At 52.8% G+C, this 20,458-nt stretch overlaps 1 protein-coding gene across 7 annotated transcripts in view; it reads left to right on the top strand.

The window, feature by feature from the left end:
* The window catches only part of LOC134339037 (myosin-10-like), a 277,554-nt gene that overhangs the window by 109,530 nt on the left and 147,566 nt on the right, over window positions 1-20,458 (top strand). For all 7 annotated transcript variants that reach the window (XM_063035301.1, XM_063035302.1, XM_063035305.1 and 4 more), the window contains 7 exons: window positions 2,165-2,358; window positions 2,860-2,981; window positions 7,408-7,477; window positions 8,279-8,439; window positions 12,840-12,948; window positions 13,722-13,853; window positions 19,870-20,076. In XM_063035301.1, coding sequence (XP_062891371.1) covers window positions 2,165-2,358; window positions 2,860-2,981; window positions 7,408-7,477; window positions 8,279-8,439; window positions 12,840-12,948; window positions 13,722-13,853; window positions 19,870-20,076 — 995 coding nt within the window. The remainder of the gene's footprint in view (window positions 1-2,164; window positions 2,359-2,859; window positions 2,982-7,407; window positions 7,478-8,278; window positions 8,440-12,839; window positions 12,949-13,721; window positions 13,854-19,869; window positions 20,077-20,458) is intronic.

Below are 20,458 nucleotides of genomic sequence, written 5' to 3' on the forward strand. Positions count from 1 at the left end.
AGGCAGCCTGTCTGATGGGGAAAGGCTGAGCGAGCTGGGGCTTGTCTCTCTGGGGTGAAGGAGGATGAGAGGTGACTTGACAGAGGTGAACAAGATGATAGGAGGCGGAGATCGAGTGGACAGCCCCAGGTTAGAAGTGGCCAGAATTTTGAGGTGATTGGAGGAATCTATGTCAGAGGTAGGTTTTTGGAGGCAGAAATATTAGGGACATCTAAGATGAAGCTTGTGTGGGAGGGAAGTGTTAGATTGACCTAGGATCTAGGAGCAGGTTAAAGGTTGGCTTGTACTGTGTTGCTGGATGAGCTGCCAGCAATAGTGGTTGAGGTGGAAGCATCGGCAGCGTGTAAATCATCTAGATAAGTGCATGCAAACACGAGGAAATCTGCAGATGCTGGAATTTCAAGCAACACACAAAAAGATTGCCGGTGAACGTAACAGGTCAGGCAGCATCTGTAGGAAGAGGTACAGTCGACGTTTCGGGCCGAGACCCTTCGTCAAGAGTAAGGGTCTTGGCCTGAAACATAGACTGTACCTCTTCCTATAGATGCTGCCTGACCTGCTGCGTTCACCAGCAATTTTTATGTGTGTTGCTAGATAAGTGCATGGATTAGGAAAGAGTTAGAGCGATTTGGGCCAATTGCAGTCAGGACTAGCTTGATCAGCATAGACCAGTTGGGCTAATTGAGCTATTTCTCTGCTTTGTGACTCTGTGCATCCAGGACGATCTTTGAACACAGTGTGTAGATAAATCCAACTGGTGGGGAGGCCAAAGTAGGCCTTGTGATGGGAAATGAGACTGGACAGATGATTAGGGTCTCAGAAGGGAGCATCTTGGGAATAGTGATCACAACTTGTTAGGTTTACGGATGGCACAGCACCATGAGCCAAAAGGCCTGTTCTATACTTTTCTATGTTCTACCAACTGTAACCTCTCACCGTAGGCTTACAGTGAGTTAGCTATTACTGTGAATACAATCTAACAGCAACATATCTCTATGGGGCCAAAATGGTTTCCTGCTGAAGCCCAGTCCAGAATAAATATCCACGCCATGTCCAAGCAAAAGGTGTTTGACTGACTCCTCTTGCCCTTTCTCCAAAGTCATGTGCTGGCTGGCTAACTGAAACTTATCTGCACATTCTCTGAGAGCCTCTAGTCTGCATGACACACCTACTGCCGGTTACCCCGCTGGCACTAGGGCGACAATGACGGTCCTCTACCTTCTGGTGGTGTTCAGGACTTCCTTCATCGTGTCAGTAGCTTCCTCTCGGTTTTTGCTATTGTCAGTCATGCAAGTCCTGGGTAGAGACCCAGGAATACAATTGCACTCAGATTTAGAAAGAATCTTTGTTGCTGTTTCCGTAACAATTTTGTTTGACCAGTCAGGGTTGTTAGCCCTGAGCCTGGAGGACTGGACCATTCTGAGTCTGGCCTCCACCCTTTGACCGGTTTGGTATGGGTGACCAAGAGCCAAAGCACAAAGCCCTGACTCCAGCCAGCATAGCTCTGCGGGTCATTGAGGCACACGAGCTTCCAAACCACATTAAGGATGTGGTTCTCTTGGAAGTGACTTCTGCTTCTGTACTTCCAAAATGCGTTTCACCATGTTCTCCTGCTCTGTTTGGTATTCGTTTTCTTTTCTCCATCTTTCTCGAAACAACTTTGATTCCATACTCTCTCTAGAATGGCTAGAGAGAATACGGAATCAAAGTCATCGTTTTTCTCTCCAGGGCATCTCCTTCGCCAAAGTGGTAACAAGACAAATCTGATTGGTTAATTCAACAAACTTAACTTATTAATAAACTGCCATTTTATTTTAAACAACAAAAATGAAATACTAGATCGTATAATGTAATTAAAGGAACACTTTTTATTTATAGATTTGCAATTTGAGATCTGCATAAATTATAATGTGCAAAATAAAGCATGGTTTTAAACCAGGGTATTACACAATCTCTATGCACGTGCCATCTTGGGCACGTAGGTAGGCCAATCCTGAGGCGAAACGCAGTCAAATAGCAGCAGCTTCAGTGGATGACAGTGTTGGCATGGAGTGGGATGAGACAGTGAGATTGTGTGGGGTTGGCAGCTGGGAGCCAGGTTGGTAGGGATGGAGGCAGATATTTACTGTCTGGCACTCGCCTCTCCTCTCCTGCCCTCTATCAGTGGACCGTATCGTCGGTTTGGACCAGGTATCGGGAATGGCCGAGGTCGCCTTTGGCTCGTCCTACAAGACCAAGAAGGGGATGTTCCGGACAGTGGGACAGCTCTACAAGGAGTCGCTGTCCAAGCTGATGGCCACCCTGCGGAACACCAACCCAAACTTCGTACGGTGCATCATTCCGAACCACGAGAAGAGGGTGAGGGATGGGGAGAGGAGGGGGAGGGATGGGGAGAGGAGAGAGACGGGAGGGACAGAGGGAAGTACGGGAGAGGAGGGGGAGCAATAAGGACGGGGAGGGACAGGAGAGGGGGGAAGGAGGGGGAGGGATGGGGAGGAGGAGGGGGGAGTCAGTGACCGCCACCCTTGGGAACTCCAGCCTGATCTTTGTACGGAGGTTCATCCCCAAAAGAAGAGAGTGGGGCTTGAGGGGAGGGAGAGGAGGGGAAGAGGAGGGATAGGGTGTGAGAGGATGGATGGAGAGACAGACGGAGGGAGGGTTAGGAAAGGGAAGAGAGTCTGAGGGAATTGGGGAGCAGGTCTGAGCTCTTCTGTACTTGCCCCTTCCCCCCCAATACCTCCTCTCCTCTCTTCGATTCCTTTTCCTCATCCCCACCAACTCCTCCTTCCCCATCATACCTCCTGCCCTCCATCTCCTCCGATTATCATTCCTCCCTCTACACGCACCCTCTCCCCCCAGGCTGGTAAGCTGGAACCGCACCTGACACTGGACCAGTTACGGTGTAACGGTGTGCTCGAGGGCATCCGCATCTGCCGCCAGGGATTCCCCAATCGCATCGTCTTCCAGGAGTTCCGGCAGAGGTCAGTTGCTTCGGATTAGTTCTGTACATTCCTTCACCGCTTGTTCATCCCTGTCCACTCGCCCCTCTGCCCTCTGCCCTCTGCCCACTCTTCCCCACTCTCCCCACTACCCTCTCCCCACTCCCCACTCCCCTCTCCCCACTAACCACTCCCCTCTCCCCACCCCCCTCTCCCACCCCCCTCCCTCTCCCCACTCTCCCCACTACCCTCTCCCCTCTCCCCACTCCCCACTCCCCTCTCCCCACTAACCACTCCCCACTCCCCAATCCCCTCTCCCCACTCCCCTCTCCCCAATCCCCTCTCCCCTCTCCCCACTCCCCTCTCCCCACTCCCCTCTCCCACACTCCCGACTCCCCTCTCCCCACTCCCCCTCCCCTCTCCCCTCTCCCCTCTCCCCACTCCCCACTCCCGACTCCCCACTCCCGACTCCCCCCTCCCCACTAACCACTCCCCTTTCCCCCTCCCCTCCCCCTCCCCGTCCCTCTCCCCTCTCCCCCTCCCCCACTCCCCAATCCCCTCTCCCCACCCCCCTCTCCCACCCCCCTCTCCCACCCCCCTCTCCCACCCCCCTCCCTCTCCCCACTCCCCCCTCCCCCTCCCTCTCCCCACTCCCCCCTCCCCCTCCCCTCTCCCTCTCCCTCTCCCTCTTCCCACACCCCTCTCCCCTCTCCCCACACCCCTCCCCCTCTCCCCTCTCCTCCCTCTCCCCACTCTCCCCCTCCCCTCTCCCCACTCTCTCCCCACTCCCCTCTCCTCCCTCCCCTCTCCTCCCTCCCCCTCTCCCCTCTCCCCACTCTCTCCGCACTCCCCTCTCCTCTCTCCCCCCTCCCCCCTCTCCCCTCTCCCCTCCCCCTCTCCCCTCCCCCTCTCCCCTCCCCCTCTCCCCTCCCCCCACTCCCCTCCCCCCACTCCTCTCTCTCTCTCACCGTTCTCTCACCCGATCTACCCCCTTTCTTCCCGCTCTCTATCCCTTCTCTTGCCTTCTCCATCCTCACCACCTCTCCTCCCTCCACCAGCGCACTCTCGTGCCTCCCCACTCTCCCTCACTTCTTGCCCCCTGTCTCTCACCCCCCTCTCCCCTTCCCCCTCTCTCTCTCCCCTTCCCCCCTCCCCTTCCCCCCCCATGCCTCTTCTTTATCCCTCCTCTTTCTCCACTCGTTCTCCCTTCTCTCTGGCCCCCACTTCTCCTCTTTCTCTCTTTCTCTCTCTTTCCCCTCTCTCCACTCTTTTCCCGTGCTCTCTCCCTCCCTCTTTCTTTCTTTCTTTCCCTCTCTCTCCCTCTCTCTATCCTGCCCTCTCCATCCTCCCCATCTCTCCCCACTCTCCTTCCTCTCTTGCCCCTGTCTGTCACCTCCTCTCTCTCTTTCTCTATCCCTCCTCTCTCCTCTATCTCCCCCGTCCCCCGTCTGTCTATCTCTCCACCGTCTCTCTCCCCCCTCTCTCCCCCCTCTCTCACTGTTCTCCCCATCCCTGACCCCTCTCTCCTGTCCCCCTCTCTCCCGTCCTCCTCTCCCCATCCCTCTCCCCCTCTCTCTGCCCTCTTTTCTCCCTCTCTCCCTATCTCCCCCAACCCCCTCTCCCCACTCCCACTCCCCTGTCTCCCTTCTCTCCCACCCTCTCCATTCTCTGCTCTCTCTCACCCCTCTCTCCCCCTCTCTATCCCACCCTCTCCGTCCTCCCCACCTCTCCCCCCTCCACCAACTTTCCCTCTCTCCCCACTCTCCTTCCTCTGTCACCCCCTCTTCCCCTCTCTCCCCCTTCTCTCCTTTCCCCCTCCCCTTCTCTATCCCTCCTCTCCCTGTCTCTCTCTGTCCCGTCTCTCTGGCCCCCCTCCCCCTCTCTCTCCCCCTCTTTCTTTCACTCTCTCTCCTCCCCCTACTCTTCCCCCTACTCTTCCCCCTCTCTCTCCCCCTCTCTCTCCCCCTCTCTCTCCCCCTCTCTCCCCCCCTCTCTCTCCCCCTCTCTCTCCCCCTCTCTCTCCCCCTCTCTCTCCCCCTCTCTCTCCCCCTCTCTCTCCCCTCTCTCTCCCCTCTCTCTCCCCTCTCTCTCCCCTCTCTCTCCCCTCTCTCTCCCCCTCTCTCTCCCCCTCTCTCTCCCCCTCTCTCTCCCCCTCTCTCCCCCCCACCTTTCTCACCCCTCCCTCTCCTTGTCTCTCTCCCCCGTCTCTCCCACCCCTGCTCTCTCTCCCCCTCTCTCTCCCTTTCTCTCCCCCTCCCTTCTCTCCCCCTCCCTTCTCTCCCCCTCCCTTCTCTCCCCCTCCCTTCTCTCTCCCTTCCCCCCTCCCCCTCCCCCTCCCCCCTCCCCCTCCCCCCCCTCCCCCCCCTCCCCCTCCCCCTCCCCCTCCCCCTCCCCCTCCCCCTCCCCCTCCCCCTCCCCCTCCCCCTCCCCCTCCCCCTCCCCCTCCCCTCCCCCTCCCCTCCCCCTCTCTCCCCTCTCTCTTCCCCCTCCCCCTCTCCCCTCTTCTCTCCCCCATATCTACACCCTCTCTCTCTCCCCCTTCTCTTCTCCCATATCTACCCCCTCTCTCCTCTCCTTTCTCTCCCCCCATTTTCACTCATTGGGAAGATGCTAGAGTCAATTGTTAAGGATGAGGTTTTGGAGTACTTGGTGACACAGGACAAGATAGGACAAAGACAGTATGGTTTCCTTAAGGGAAAATCTTGACTGAGGAATCTGTTGGAATTCTTTGAGGAGATTACAAGTAGGATAGATAAAGGGAATGCAGTGGACGTTGTATATTTGGACTTTCAGAAGGCCTTTGACAAGGTGCCACACATGAGGTTGCTTACCAAGTTAAGAGCCCATGGTATTACAGGAAAGTTACTGACATGGTTAGAACATTGGCTGATTGGTAGGAGGCAGCGAGTGGGAATAAACGGAACCTTTTCTGGTTGGCTGCCAGCGACTGGAGCTGTTCCGCAGAGGTCGGTATATCAATGATTTAGATGATGGAATCGATGGCTTTGTTGCCAAGTTTGTAGATGATACGAAGATTGGTGGAGGGGCAGTTAGTGTTGAGGAAACAGGTAGGCTGCAGATGGATTTAGACAGATTAGGAGAATGGGCAAGAAAGTGGCAAATGAAATACAAACAACAGGAATTCTGCAGATGCTGGAAAAATTTTATGTGTTAAATGAAATACAATGTTGGAAAATACATGGTCATGCATTTCGGTAGAAGAAATAAATGTGCGGACTATTTTCTAAATGGGGAGAAAATCCAGGTATCTGAGATGCAGAGGGACTTGGGAGTTCTTGTGCAGAACAGCCCAAATGTTAACTTGCAGGTTGAGTTGGTGGTGAGGAAGGCAAATGCAATGTTAGCATTCATTTCAAGAGGTCCAGAATACAAGAGCAGGGATGTGATGCTGAGGATAAATGAGACACTGGTGAGGCCTCACCTTGAGTATTGTGAACAGTTTTGGGCCCCTCATCGTAGAAAAGATGTGCTGGCATTGGAGAGGGTCCAGAGGAGGTTCACAAGGATGATTCCAGGAATGAAAGGGTTAATGTATGAGAATCGTCTGATGGCTCTGGGTCTGTACTTGCAGAAGGGTGAGGGGTGATCTCATTGAAACCTTTCGAATGTTGAAAGGCGGAGACTGAGTAGATGTGGAAAGGATGTTTCCCATGGTGGGAAAGTCTAGAACAATAGGGCACAGACTCAAGCAGCACACATCAAAGTTGCTGGTGAACGCAGCAGGCCAGGCAGCATCTCTAGGAAGAGGTACAGTTGACATTTCGTCAGGACAGAATCTGCAGAATTCCTCGTGTTTACGGGCACAGACTCAGTAAGGGCACCCTTTCAAAACAGAGATGCCGAGAAATTTCTTTAGCCAAAGGATGGTGACTTTCTGGAATTTGTTGCCACAGGCAGCTGTGGAGACCAGGTCGTTGGGTGTATTTAAGGCAGAATTTGATAGGCTCTTGATTGGACATGGCATCAAAGGTTATGGGGAGAAGGCCAAGAACTAGGGTTGTGGAGGAGATAGCCATGATTGAATGGTGGAGCAGACTCAATGGGCCAGGTCGCCTGATTCTGCTCCTATGTCTTATGGTCTCACCCCCTCTCTCTCTCTGTCTCTCCTCTCTCTCCCCCACCCCCTCCCCGCTCTCCCCACCCCCTCTCTCTCTCCCCCTTGTGCCTCTTCCCCCTCCCCCTCGCCCCATCTCCCCTCTACCTGCTCCCCATCTCCCCATCCCCATCTCCCCTCCGTCTCCACTCTCCGCCCTCTCTCTACCCCTCTCTTCCCCCTCTCCTCACCCCTCTTCCCCTCTCCTCACCCCTCTTCCCCCTCTCTTCCCCCTCTCTTTCCCCTTTTCCACCAACTCCACCTCCACCTCCAGCTCTCCTTTCATCCCTCCTCTCCCTTGCCCTACTATTTCCCTGTCATTGAGCCAAGTCCTCACTCTCAGCTCTCCCACAGGTACGAGATCCTTACTCCCAACGCCATTCCGAAGGGATTCATGGATGGGAAACAGGCCTGTGAGCTAATGGTGAGTCTTGTCCACTATTTCTCCCCCACCTCCCACACACTCTGGCCACCCCCACACCTTGTCACTCTGTCAGTTCTGACAGTGGGCTTGTGTGTGTTTGAAGTTGAGTAGTCCAGTTCCAGTGTACACTGGCTGAGACTTAGCCGTTGTACAGGAGTTGGGACGTTATGTTGCAGTTGTACAGGATATTGGTGAGGCCGCACTTGGAGTATTGTGTTCAGTTCTGGTCCCCTTGCTGTATGAAAGATGCCATTGAGCTGGAAAGAGTGCAGAGGAGATTTATGAGGATGTTACCAGGACTGGAGAAACTGAGTTATGGAGAGAGGTTGGGCAGGTTGGGGCTTTGTTTCCTGGAGCATAGGATACTTGGGTGACCTTACTGAAGTCTTGAAAATTCATTGCTAAGGTGGATGTCAACAGTCTTTACTTCAGGGTAGGGGAGCCCAAAACTTTGGGGGACAGAGGTTTCGGATGAGACTTTCTCAGTGTGGTGAGAGTATAATTAGCAAGTGCACTGGTATCAGTTAAGACACTATTCGATAGATATGTGGAGGGCTGGGCTTGGAAAGATAGTAGACCAGCAGAGTCTGGTTGATCCAAAGGGCCGGTATCCATTCTCTGTACACAATACCCTCCACCCTCCCCTCTCCTCAGTGCATGATTCCTCTGGGCTGGGGAGTGTGAGAGTATTTAATTCTTACTCTTGTCTTTTTTCTCCCCCTCCCCTCCTTCCCTTCCCTTCCCCTCCCCCTCTTCCTCGCTTCCCTCTCCCCTCTCCCTCCTCCCTCTCCTGACACACAGATCCGTGCCCTGGAGCTGGACTATAACTTGTACCGTATTGGGCAGAGTAAGATCTTTTTCCGAGCTGGTGTGCTGGCCCACCTCGAGGAAGAGAGAGACTTGAAGATCACCGACATCATCATTCTCTTCCAGGCCGCTGCCCGAGGATACCTGGCACGCAAGTGTGTCCCGCTGACGTCCACCGTTCTCGCTCGCTTGCTGTCTCTTACACACATGCGCACACACGTACACCCACTCTCTCTCTCACACAAACACACACATACCCTCTCTCTCTCTCACACACACACACATACACTCACACTCTCTCTCTCCCTCACACAAACACACTCAGACTCTCTCTCTCACACAAACACACACATACCCTCTCTCTCTCCCACACACACATACACACACTCTCTCTCTCTCACACAAACACACACATACCCTCTCTCTCTCACACACACACATACACTCACACTCACACTCTCTCTCACTCTCTCTCTCTCTCACACAATCTCTCTCTCTCTCTCTCTCCCTCTCTCTCTCTCCCCCCCCCACAGACACTCTGTCATGCTGTATCTCTCTCAAGCGTGTACACACACACACACACACACACACACGCACAGCTCCTGGGTGGGGTTAGTCTGCAGCCACCATTTCAACCTTTCAGCATCTACAGGTGCAGAGTGTAAGGGAACTCGTTAAGGAGGAGGCATCAAACGTCCCTCCTTTCATTCGCAGGATTATTCTAGTGCACCTCCTCTGGAACTTCTCCAATACCAACACACTCTTTTTTCGATCTCAGGCACAAAACTTGCCACCTTAATCTCTCCCCGCTCACCTTAAACCTGTTACCCTAAAGTTTCAGAGTCTGGGGGAGAAAATTTATGGCCACCCACCTTATCTACACCCCTTGTGGTTTTATAAGCCTCTTTCAGTTACCCCCTCAGCCTCAGTCCCTTCAGGGAAAACAGTCCCAGTCTGTTTGGTCTTTCCTTATACAGGCCCTCCATATAGCAGGGTGAGCAGAACTGAAAGCAATACTCCAAGTGCAGCCTCACCAACGTCTTGTTCAATTGCAGCATAATGTCCCAACTCCTGTACTCAGTGCCCTGACTGATGAAGGCCAGTGTGCCAATCGCCTTCTTCACTGCCCTGTCTACCATAAGCCATACAGTGCCTACAAAAAGTATTCCTCCCTCCCCTTAGAAGTTTTCATGTTTTATTGTTTTACAACATTGGATCACAGTGAATTTAATTTGGCTTTTATTTGACACTGATCAGCAGAAAAAGACTCTTTCATGTCAAAGTGAAACAGATCTCTGCAAAGTGATCTAAATTAATTACAAATACAAAACACAAAATGATTGATTGCACAAGTATTCAGCCTCTTCAGGTCAGTATTTAGTAGATGCACCTTTGGCAGCAATTACAGCCTTGAGTCTGTGTGGATGGGTCTCTATCAGCTTTGTACTTCTGGACACTGCAATTTTTCCCCATTCTTCTTTACAAATCTGTTCAAGCTCTGTCAGATTTCATGGGGATCATGAGTGAACAGCCCTTTTCAAGTCCAGCCACAAATTCTCAATTGGATTGAGGTCTGGACTTTGACTTGGCCACTCCAGGACATTAACTTTGTTGTTTTTAAACCATTCCTGTGTAGCTTTGCCTTTATGTTTGGGGTCATTGTCTTGCTGGAAAACAAATCTCTCAAGTCACAGTTCTCTTGCAGACTGCATCAGATTTTCCTCCAGGATTTCCCTGTATTTTGCTGCATTCATTTTGCCCTCCATTCACAAGCCTTCCAGGGCCTGCTACAGTGAAGCACCCCACAGCACGATGCAACCGCCACCATGCTTCACGATAGGGATGGTGTGATTTTAATGATGTGCGGAGTTTGGCTTATGCCAAACATAGAGTTTAGTGAAAGATCAATTTTGGTTTCCTCAGACCATAGAACCTCCTTCTAGCTGACTTCAGTCTCCCTCATGCCTTCTGGCAAACTCTGGCTGAGGTTTTATGTGTGTTTTTCTCAACAGTGGCTCTCACTTTGCCACTCTCCCATAAAGCTGTGACTGGTGAAGCACCCGGGCAACAGTTGTTGTCTGTGCAGTCTCTTCTATCTCAGCCACTGAAACTTGTAACTCCTCCAGAACTGTCATAGGTCTCTTGGTGGCCTCCCTCACTAGTCCCCTTCTTGCACGGTCACTCAGTTTTTGAGGATGGCCTGCTCTAGGTGGATTTACAGCTGTGCCATATTCTTTCCATTTCTTGATGATTGACTTAACTGTACTCCAAGGGATAATCAGTGACTTGGAAATATTCTTTTATCCATCTCCTGACTTGTGCTTTTCAATAGCCTTTTCACAGAGTTGCTTGGAGTGTTCTTTTGTCTTCATGGTATAGTTTTTGCCATACTGACTCACCAGCAGTTGAACCTTCCAGATACAGGTGTATTTTTACTACAGTCAATTCAAACACTTTGACTGCACACAGTGATCTGCATTTAACTAATCATGTGACTTCTAAAACCAATTGGCTGCACCAGTGATTATCTGGTGTGTCATATTAAAGGGGGGTGTGAATACTTTATACTTCATTGTCACCAAACAATTGGTACTAGAACGTACAATCATCACAGTGATACTTGATTCTGCACTTCACACTCCCTGGATTACAAATATTAAATATTAAAAAGAGTTAAAATGAGTAAATATTAAAAATTTAAATTATAAATCATAAATAGAAAATAGAAAAATAGGAAGTAAGGTAATGCAAAAAAACGGAGAGGCAGGTCCGGATATTTGGAGGGTACGGCCCAGATCTGGGTCAGGATTCGTTCAGCAGTCTTATCACAGTTGGAAAGAAGCTGTTCCCAAATCTGGCCGTACGAGTCTCCAAGCTCCTTAGCCTTCTCCCGGAGGGAAGAGGGATGAAAAGTGTGTTGGCTGGGTGGGTCGTGTCCTTGATTATCCTGGCAGCACTGCTCCGACAGCGTGCGGTGTAAAGTGAGTCCACGGACGGAAGATTGGTTTGTGTGATGTGCTGCGCCATGTTCACAATCTTCTGCAGCTTATACTTAGGCAATCAATTATTTTGTGTTTTATATTTGTAATTAATTTAGATCTGTTTTCACTTTGACACAAAGGAAGCTTTTTCTGTTGATCACTGTCAAAAAAAACCAAAAAAAATCCACTGATTCAATGTTGTAATACAATAAAACATGAAAACTTCCGGGGGGGAGGGGTGAGTAATTTTTATACGTACTCTAGGAACAGATATTATAGAATCTCTTGTGATCCCTAAACCTTTCTTGGCCATGAACCTGTCTACTGGCCTTTGTTAATGTACCTGCCTCAACCACTTCCCCAGCAGCTCCTTACATAGACGCACCACCCTCTGGGTGAAGAAGTTATCCCTGGGGTCCCTAGTAAATCTCTCTCCCCCCTCACCTTAAACCTGTGCCTCTGGTTCTTGATTGCCCAACCGTGGGGTAAAAGTCTGTGCACGTTCACCGTATCTGTGTCCTTTGGGGGTTTTATACATCTCTGTAAGGTCACCCCTCAATCTCCTACACGCCAAGGAATAAAGGGCAACCAGAACTGAACACAATACTGCAAGTGTGGCCTCACCATGAGGGGAAGTGGTGAGGCAGGTACATAAATAACTTTTAAAAGGCACTTGGACAGGAACGTAGAGGGGAAAGATTTAGAGGAATACGGGGCAGAAACTGACAGATGGGATTGGATTAGAAAGGAGGTTGAATATCTTTGAGGTGCTAAATTATATATTTTCCCCTACCTACCCCTCTCCCTCCCACCCTCTCACCCTCTACCCTCCCTCTACTTCGCCCATCTCCCCGTCTCTCCCCCTCTCTCTCCCCCTTTCTCCCCCCCCTCCCCCTCTCCCCCTCTCTCCCCCTCTCTCTCTCTCCCTCTCTGCCCCCCCTCCCCCTTCTCTCTCTCCTCCCCCTCTCTCTCCTCCCCCTCTCTCTCCTCCCCCTCTCTCTCCCCCCTCTCTCTCCCCCTCTCTCTCCCCCTCTCTCTCCCCCTCTCTCTCCCCCTCTCTCTCCCCCTCTCTCTCCCCCTCTCTCTCCCCCTCTCTCTCCCCCTCTCTCTCCCCCTCTCTCTCCCCCTCTCTCTCCCCCTCTCTCCCCCTCTCTCCCCCCTCTCTCCCCCTCTCTCCCCCTCTCCCCCTCTCCCCCCCTCTCCCCCCCTCTCCCCCCTCTCTCCCCCTCTCCCCCTCTCTCCCCCTCTCTCCCCCCTCTCTCACCCTATCTCCCCATCTCTCCCCCTCTCTCCCCCTCTCTACCCCCTCTCCCCCTCTCCCCCTTTCTACCCCTATCTCCCCCTCTCTCCCCCTCTCTCCCCCTCTCTCCCCCTCTCTCTCCCCCCTCTCCCTCCCCCTCTCCCCCTCCCCCCTCTCTCCCCTCCCCCCTCTCTCTCCCTCCCCCCTCTCTCTCCCTCCCCCCTCTCTCTCCCTCCCCCCTCTCTCTCCCTCCCCCCTCTCTCTCCCTCCCCCCTCTCTCTCACTCCCCCCATCCCCTTCTCACTCCCCCCATCCCCTTCTCACTCCCTCGCAGGGCCTTCCTGAGGAGACAGCAGCAGATGAGTGCACTGAGGGTGCTGCAGAGGAACTGTGCTGCCTACCTCAAACTGCGTCATTGGCAGTGGTGGCGGCTCTTTACCAAGGTGAGACACCCGTCCCGGCCGTGCACGAGCTCCCCGCTCTCTGCCAGCCAGGGATGGGGGTAGGGCAGTTGTCCCCGTCCGATGTGACCCTGAGTGGAACATGTCTGCCCAACTGAGTTCCTCTGGGAATGTCCTGAGGGCCAATCTTTCAGTGTGGGATGGTCCGCAATCCCCTTATTCCAATACTCTGCTCTTCCCCCCTTCGCCCTCTCCTTACTCTACTACTTCTGTACTCCCAGCGCCTTCCCTTTCCTCTCTCCCCTTTACTCCTCTCAATTCCACTGACCTCCATTGTCGTCCCCTCCGTTACCCTGCCATCTTTCATCCTGCTCTCCACTCCCTTTAGCCACTCCCCTCAATATAGCCTCCCCCTCCCACTCAAAAATGCTTTCCCATCCATTTCTCATGTTTCTAGCCCTCCACCCCCTTCCTCTCAAACCACACCCTCCACTTTAATCCTCTCCCTCTCCTCCTCCCCACACCATTTGTTTTGCTTACCCTCCTCCGATCCCATATTCCTATCAGGCTGTTGCCCCCCGCCATCACTTTGCCCCTCAAATGCCCTCCCCCTTACTCCTTGCAACCCTCCCCTCCCGTCAAGGTCTTTGCAACCAACCTCCCGCCTTCCCAATCGCTCTCCCCTTCTTCCCTCAGACGTGCCCCCACCTTCCCTCCCTTTCGCATCAGGGTCCTACCACTCCCCTCCAGCCCAGTCCCTCTGGTTTTCCTCCAGGACCCCTTGCTCTTGCTGATGGCATCTTCCTCTGTTCCAGGTGAAGCCTCTCCTGCAGGTGACCCGCCAGGACGAAGAGCTGCAGGCGAAGGAGGACGAGCTCCTGAGGGTGAAGGAGAAGCAATTGAAGGTGGAGGCGGAACTGGTGGAGCTTGAGCGCAAACACAAGCAGGTCGGTACCTCTGGGTGGGGTAAAACATGCTGGCTGGGAGGAGGGAGCGTTCCCACCCTGCCTAAATCCAGTTCCTCCCTCTCCCCACCACCAGGAATCTGGACGAGAAGGCTCTCTCACCTTGCCAGCTGTTAGTGGGAATTCATGCCTCCAAGTATCTCTGGAGAGCAAAGGAAACAGTGACTAGGAAGCACTGGAGGACTGCTCTATGATGGTTCAGCCACCTCCAGCCACTCCTGGCCTGGAGCGCAAACATAAGCAGGTTGAGGTACCCTCCTGTGGGGTGAGTAAGAGTGGTTGGGAGGAGGGAGGGAAGGAGTGGCCCCTCTCCACCTGAATCCAATGTATGCCAGCTTGTCCTCTGCCCCCCCCCATTGCTCCATCTAGATTGTAAACGCCCCACTCCCTCACTAGGAATCTAATCAAGAAGTCCCTGTTGCTTAGCCTGCTGTCGGTGAGAAGTCGGGACACCACATATCTCTAGGTAGGGAAAGAATAGGAAACACTAGAGAACCTCTCCACAGTCAGCTCCAGCCATGCGTGGGTTGGATTTCATCAACCCCACCCCTTCTTCTTCAGAGACAGCCTCCGGGCAAGGGAGGTGCCAGTCTGGTCCTGCCTGCCACCCAGCTTTGCCCCCGTTGGGAATGTTCCACTCCGCGTCTGAATACTTCTCACACGCAGTGACTGTACCTGACTCTACCCCCTCCACTGCCAGCCCAGTCTAATGGTGACCCACTCTCTGTGTCAGACAGAGTACCTGCAAACAGAATTAGAATTAGGCCAGTCTCAGAAGAAATAGTAGGAGGAGGTGAAGAGAGCTCTCCAGCAGGTAAACTGGCCCGGCACAGCCTGCCCTGTAAGACATTGGAGTGGAATTAGGCCACAGGGCCCATCAGGTCTGCTCCGCTATTCCATCATGGCTGATTTATTAACACTTTCAAACCATTCTTCTCCTTCCAACCATTGACGCCCTGACTAATCAAGAACCTATCAATCTCTACTTTAATTAGACCAATGACTTGGTTTCCACGGTCGATTATGGTAATGAATTCACAGATTCACCATCCACTGGCAGAAGTTTTCCCTCTATTCTGAGGCTGTGCCCTCTGGACCGAGACTCCCCCACTATAGGAAACATCCTCTCCACATCCACTGTCTGGGGCTTTCAACATTTGATAGGTTTCATTGAGATTCCCCTCATCCTTCTAAACTCCAACGAGTACGGGGATGAGAAAATCTTCGGATGCTGGATATCGAAGCAGCACACACACACAATGCTGGAGGAGCTCGTCAGGTCAGGCTGATGAAGGGGCTCGGCTAAAACGTTGACTGTTTGCACTTTCCCATAGGTGCTGCTCAGTTCCTGCAGCGTTTGGTGTGTGTTCCAGCAAGTACAGGCCCAGAGCCATCAACTACTCCCCCTATATAGAACAGTAGACAATAGGTGCCGGAGTAGGCCATTCAGCCCTTCGAGCCAGCACCACCATTCACTGTGATCATGGCTGATCATCCACAGTCAGTACCCTGTTCCTGCCTTCTCCTCATATCCCTTCACTCCGCTATCATTAAGAGCTCTATCTAACTATTTCTTGAAAGCATCCAGAGAAATGGCCTCCACTGCCTTCTGAGGCAGAGCATTCCACAGATCCACAACTCTCTGGGTGAAAAAGTTTTTCCTCAACTCCGTTCTAAATGGACTACCCTTTATTCTCAAACTGTGACCTCTGGTTCTGGACTTCCCCAACATCGGGAACATGTTTCCTGCTTCTAGTGTGTCCAATCCCTTAATAATCTTATATGTTTCAATCAGATCCCCTCTCATCCTTCTAAATTCCAGTGTATACAAGCCCAGTCGCTCCAATCTTTCAACATATGATAGTCCCGCCATCCTGGGAATTAACCTCGTGAACCTCCGCTGCACTCCCTCAATAGCAAGAGTGTCCTTCCTCAAATTTGAAGACCAAAACTGTACTCAATACTCCAGGTTTGCTCTCACCAGGGCCCTGTACAACTACAGAAGGACCTCTTTGCTCCTATACTCAACTCCCCTTGTTATGAAGGCCAACATGCCATTAGCTTTCTTCACTGCCTGCTGTAACTGCATGCTTACTATCAGTGACTGATGAACAAGGACACCAAGATCTCGTTGTACTTCCCCTTTTCCTAACTTGGCACCATTCAAATAGTAATCTGCCTCCCTGTTCTTGCCACCAAAGTGGATAACCTCACATTTATCCACATTAAACTGCATCTGCCCACTCACCCAACCTGTCCGAGTCATCCTGCATTATCTCAACATCCTCCGCACATTTCACACTGCCACCCAGCTTTGTGTCATCTGCAAATTTGCTAATGTTACTTTTAATCCCTTCATCTAAATCAGTAATGTATATTGTAAATAGCTGTGGTCCCAGCACTGAGCCTTACGGTACCCCACTAGTCACCTCCTGTCATTCTGAAAGGAACCCGTTAATCCCTACTCTTTGTTTTCTGTCAGCCAGCCAATTTTCTATCCATGTCAGTACCCTACCCCCAATACCATGTGCTCTAATTTTGCCCACTAATCTCCTATGTGGGACTTTATCAAAGGCTTTCTGAAAGTCCAGGTACACGACATCCCTTGTCTGTTTTCATAGTTACATCCTCAAAATTCCAGAAGATTAGTCAAGCATGATTTCCCTTTCGTAAATCCATGCTGACTTGGATCGATCCTGTTACTGCTATCCAAATGTGCCGCTATTTCATCCTTTATAAATTGACTCCAGCATCTTCCCCACCACTGATGTCAGGCTAACTGGTCTATAGTTCCCTGTTTTCTCTCTCCCTCCTTTCTTAAAAAGTGGGTAACATTAGCCACCCTCCAGGAATGAAAGCCAGAGAGTAGTAAATCTGTGGAATGCTCTTGTGCGTATATTTAAGGTGGAAGTCAATAGTTTTCTGGTTGGTCAGGGCATCAGAGGTTATGGCAAGGTGTATGGGGTTGAGTGTGCTCTGGGATCAGCCATGGTGGAGCAGACTCAATGGGCTGAATAGCCTAATTCTGCTGCTATGTCTTATGGTCTAGGATCATCCCTGTGAACATCCTCTGGATCCTCTCGGGGTCAGACACGGAGTGAATCTCCCTCCTCACCATCCCATCACACACTCTCGGGGTCAGACACGAGTGAATCTCCCTCCACACCATCCCATCACGCACTCTCGGGGTCAGACACGGAGTGAAGCTCCCTCCTCACCATCCCATCACACACTCTCGGGGTCAGACACGGAGTGAAGCTCCCTCCTCACCATCCCATCACTCTGTGTCTGACCCTAGGAGTGTGTGATGGGACGATATGAAGGGATTTCTTTTCTCTGATTCTAACCTTGGGAGAGTGTGATGAGACAATGTAGAGGGAGCTTCCTTCTGTCTCTGACCCCAGGAGTATGTGATGGCGCAGTGTGGAGTGAGCTTCACTCTGTGTCTGACCCCAGGACTGTGTGATGGGACAGTGTGGAGGGAGCTTCACTCTGTGTCTGACCCCAGGACTGTGTGATGGGACAGTGTGGAGGGAGCTTCACTTTGTCTGACCCCAGGACTGTGTGATGGGACAGTGTGGAGGGAGATTCACTCTGTGTCTGACCCCCGGGAGTGTGTGATGGGACGGTGTAGAGGGAGCTTCACTCTGTGTCTGACCCCGGGAGTGTGTGATGGGACGGTGTGGAGGGAGCTTCACTCTGTGTCTGGCCCCAGGATTGTGTGATGGGACAGTGTGGAGGGAGATTCACTCTGTGTCTGACCCTGGGATTGTGTGATGGGACGGTGTGGAGGGAGATTTACTCTGTATCTGATCCTGGGAGTGTGTGATGGGACGGTGTGGAGGGAGCTTCACTGTGTGTCTGACCCCGAGAGTGTGTGATGGGATGGTGTGGAGGGAGATTCACTCCGTGTCTGACCCCGAGAGTGTGTGATGGGATGGTGAGGAGGGAGCTTCACTCCGTGTCTGACCCCGAGAGTGTGTGATGGGATGGTGAGGAGGGAGCTTCACTCCGTGTCTGACCCCGAGAGTGTGTGATGGGATGGTGAGGAGGGAGCTTCACTCCGTGTCTGACCCCGAGAGTGCGTGATGGGATGGTGTGGAGGGAGATTCACTCGTGTCTGACCCCGAGAGTGTGTGATGGGATGGTGAGGAGGGAGATTCACTCCGTGTCTGACCCCGAGAGTGTGTGATGGGATGGTGAGGAGGGAGATTCACTCCGTGTCTGACCCTGAGAGTGTGTGATGGGACGATATGAAGGGATTTCTTTTCTCTGATTCTAACCTTGGGAAAGTGTGATGAGACAATGTAGAGGGAGCTTCCTTCTGTCTCTGACCCCAGCAGTGTGTGATGGCGCAGTGTGGAGAGAGCTTCACTTTATCTGACCCCAGGACTGTGTGATGGGACAGTGTGGAGGGAGATTCACTCTGTGTCTGACCCCCGGGAGTGTGTGATGGGACGGTGTGGAGGGAGCTTCACTCTGTGTCTGGCCCCAGAATTGTGTGGTGGGACAGTGTGGAGGGAGAGTCACTCTGTGTTTGTCCCCAGGATTGTGTGATGGGACAGTGTGGAGGGAGATTCACTCTGTGTCTGACCCTGGGATTGTGTGATGGGACGGTGTGGAGGGAGATTTACTCTGTATCTGATCCTGGGAGTGTGTGATGGGACGGTGTGGAGGGAGATTCACTCGTGTCTGACCCCGAGAGTGTGTGATGGGATGGTGTGGAGGGAGATTCACTCGTGTCTGACCCCGAGAGTGTGTGATGGGATGGTGAGGAGGGAGATTCACTCCGTGTCTGACCCCGAGAGTGTGTGATGGGACGATATGAAGGGATTTCTTTTCTCTGATTCTAACCTTGGGAAAGTGTGGTGAGACAATGTAGAGGGAGCTTCCTTCTGTCTCTGACCCCAGGAGTGTGTGATGGCGCAGTGTGGAGAGAGCTTCACTTTGTCTGACCCCAGGACTGTGTGATGGGACAGTGTGGAGGGAGATTCACTCTGTGTCTGACCCCCGGGAGTGTGTGATGGGATGGTGTGGAGGGAGCTTCACTCTGTGTCTGGCCACAGGATTGTGTGGTGGGACAGTGTGGAGGGAGAGTCACTCTGTGTCTGGCCCCGGGAGTGTGTGATGGGATGGTGTGGAGGGAGCTTCACTGTGTGTCTGGCTCCAGGATTGTGTGGTGGGACAGTGTGGAGGGAGAGTCACTCTGTGTCTGACCCCAGGAGTGTGTAATGGGATGGTGTGGAGGGAGCTTCACTCTGTGTCTGGCCCCAGGATTGTGTGATGGGACAGTGTGGAGGGAGATTCACTCCGTGTCTGACCCCGGGAGTGTGTGATGGGATGGTGTGGAGGGAGATTCACTCTGTGTCTGTCCCCGGGAGTGTGTGATGGGACGGTGTGGAGGGAGATTCACTCCGTATCTGACCCTGGGAGTGTGTGATGGGATGGTGTGGAGGGAGATTCACTCTGTGTCTGACCACGGGAGTGTGTGATGGGACGGTGTGGAGGGAGATTCACTCTGTGTCTATCCCCGGGAGTGTGTGATGGGACGGTGTGGAGGGAGATTCACTCTGTGTCTGACCCCGGGAGTGTGTGATGGGACGGTGTGGAGGGAGATTCACTCCGTATCTGACCCTGGGAGTGTGTGATGGGATGGTGTGGAGGGAGATTCACTCTGTGTCTGACCCCGGGAGTGTGTGATGGGACGGTGTGGAGGGAGATTCACTCTGTGTCTGTCCCCGGGAGTGTGTGATGGGACGGTGTGGAGGGAGATTCACTCTGTGTCTGACCCCGGGAGTGTGTGATGGGACAGTGTGGAGGGAGCTTCACTCCGTGTCTGACCCCGGGAGTGTGTGATGGGACGGTGTGGAGGGAGATTCACTCTGTGTCTGACCCCGGGAGTGTGTGATGGGATGGTGTGGAGGGAGATTCACTCTGTGTCTGACCCCGGGAGTGTGTGATGGGACGGTGAGGAATGACCGGTGCCTCTTCCCCACAGCTCTTAGAAGAGAAGAACATTCTGGCTGAGCAGCTGCAGGCGGAGACGGAGCTGTTCGCTGAGGCCGAGGAGATGCGCGCACGCCTTGCCAGCCGGAAGCAGGAGCTGGAGGATATCTTGCACGACCTGGAGTCAAGGGTGGAGGAGGAGGAGGAGCGAAACCAGGAGTTGCAGAATGAGAGGCGCAAGATGCAGCTCCACGTCCAGGTGGGTGTCTGGGCACACCATGAGTCTCACAGCAAGTAATTATCCTGTGATCACATCGGTAATGTGGATTGCTGCAAGTCCGGTTCTCTGGTTTATTGGCAAGGCCGATGGCAGGATAGCTGCGTGGTCTTGGCCTCATGCTACTGGCTTCCCTGTAGCACGTCCAGAGGCGGTGAGTTCATGCTATCCTCCAGTGTTCACTCAGTGCCCTCCAGTGTTCACACAGAGTCCATGTTGAGCTGCCCCCGCCCCCCCCCCATGGATGCTACTCTCCAGCATTTGTGTTCACACATAGTCCATGCCCCTCCCCATCGATGCTGCCCTCCAGTGTTCACACAGAGTCCATGTTGACCTGGCCCCCCACCCCCCCCCGCATTGATGC

This window comes from Mobula hypostoma, chromosome 28, assembly GCF_963921235.1.
Source record: "Mobula hypostoma chromosome 28, sMobHyp1.1, whole genome shotgun sequence".
Taxonomy (NCBI): domain Eukaryota; kingdom Metazoa; phylum Chordata; class Chondrichthyes; order Myliobatiformes; family Myliobatidae; genus Mobula; species Mobula hypostoma.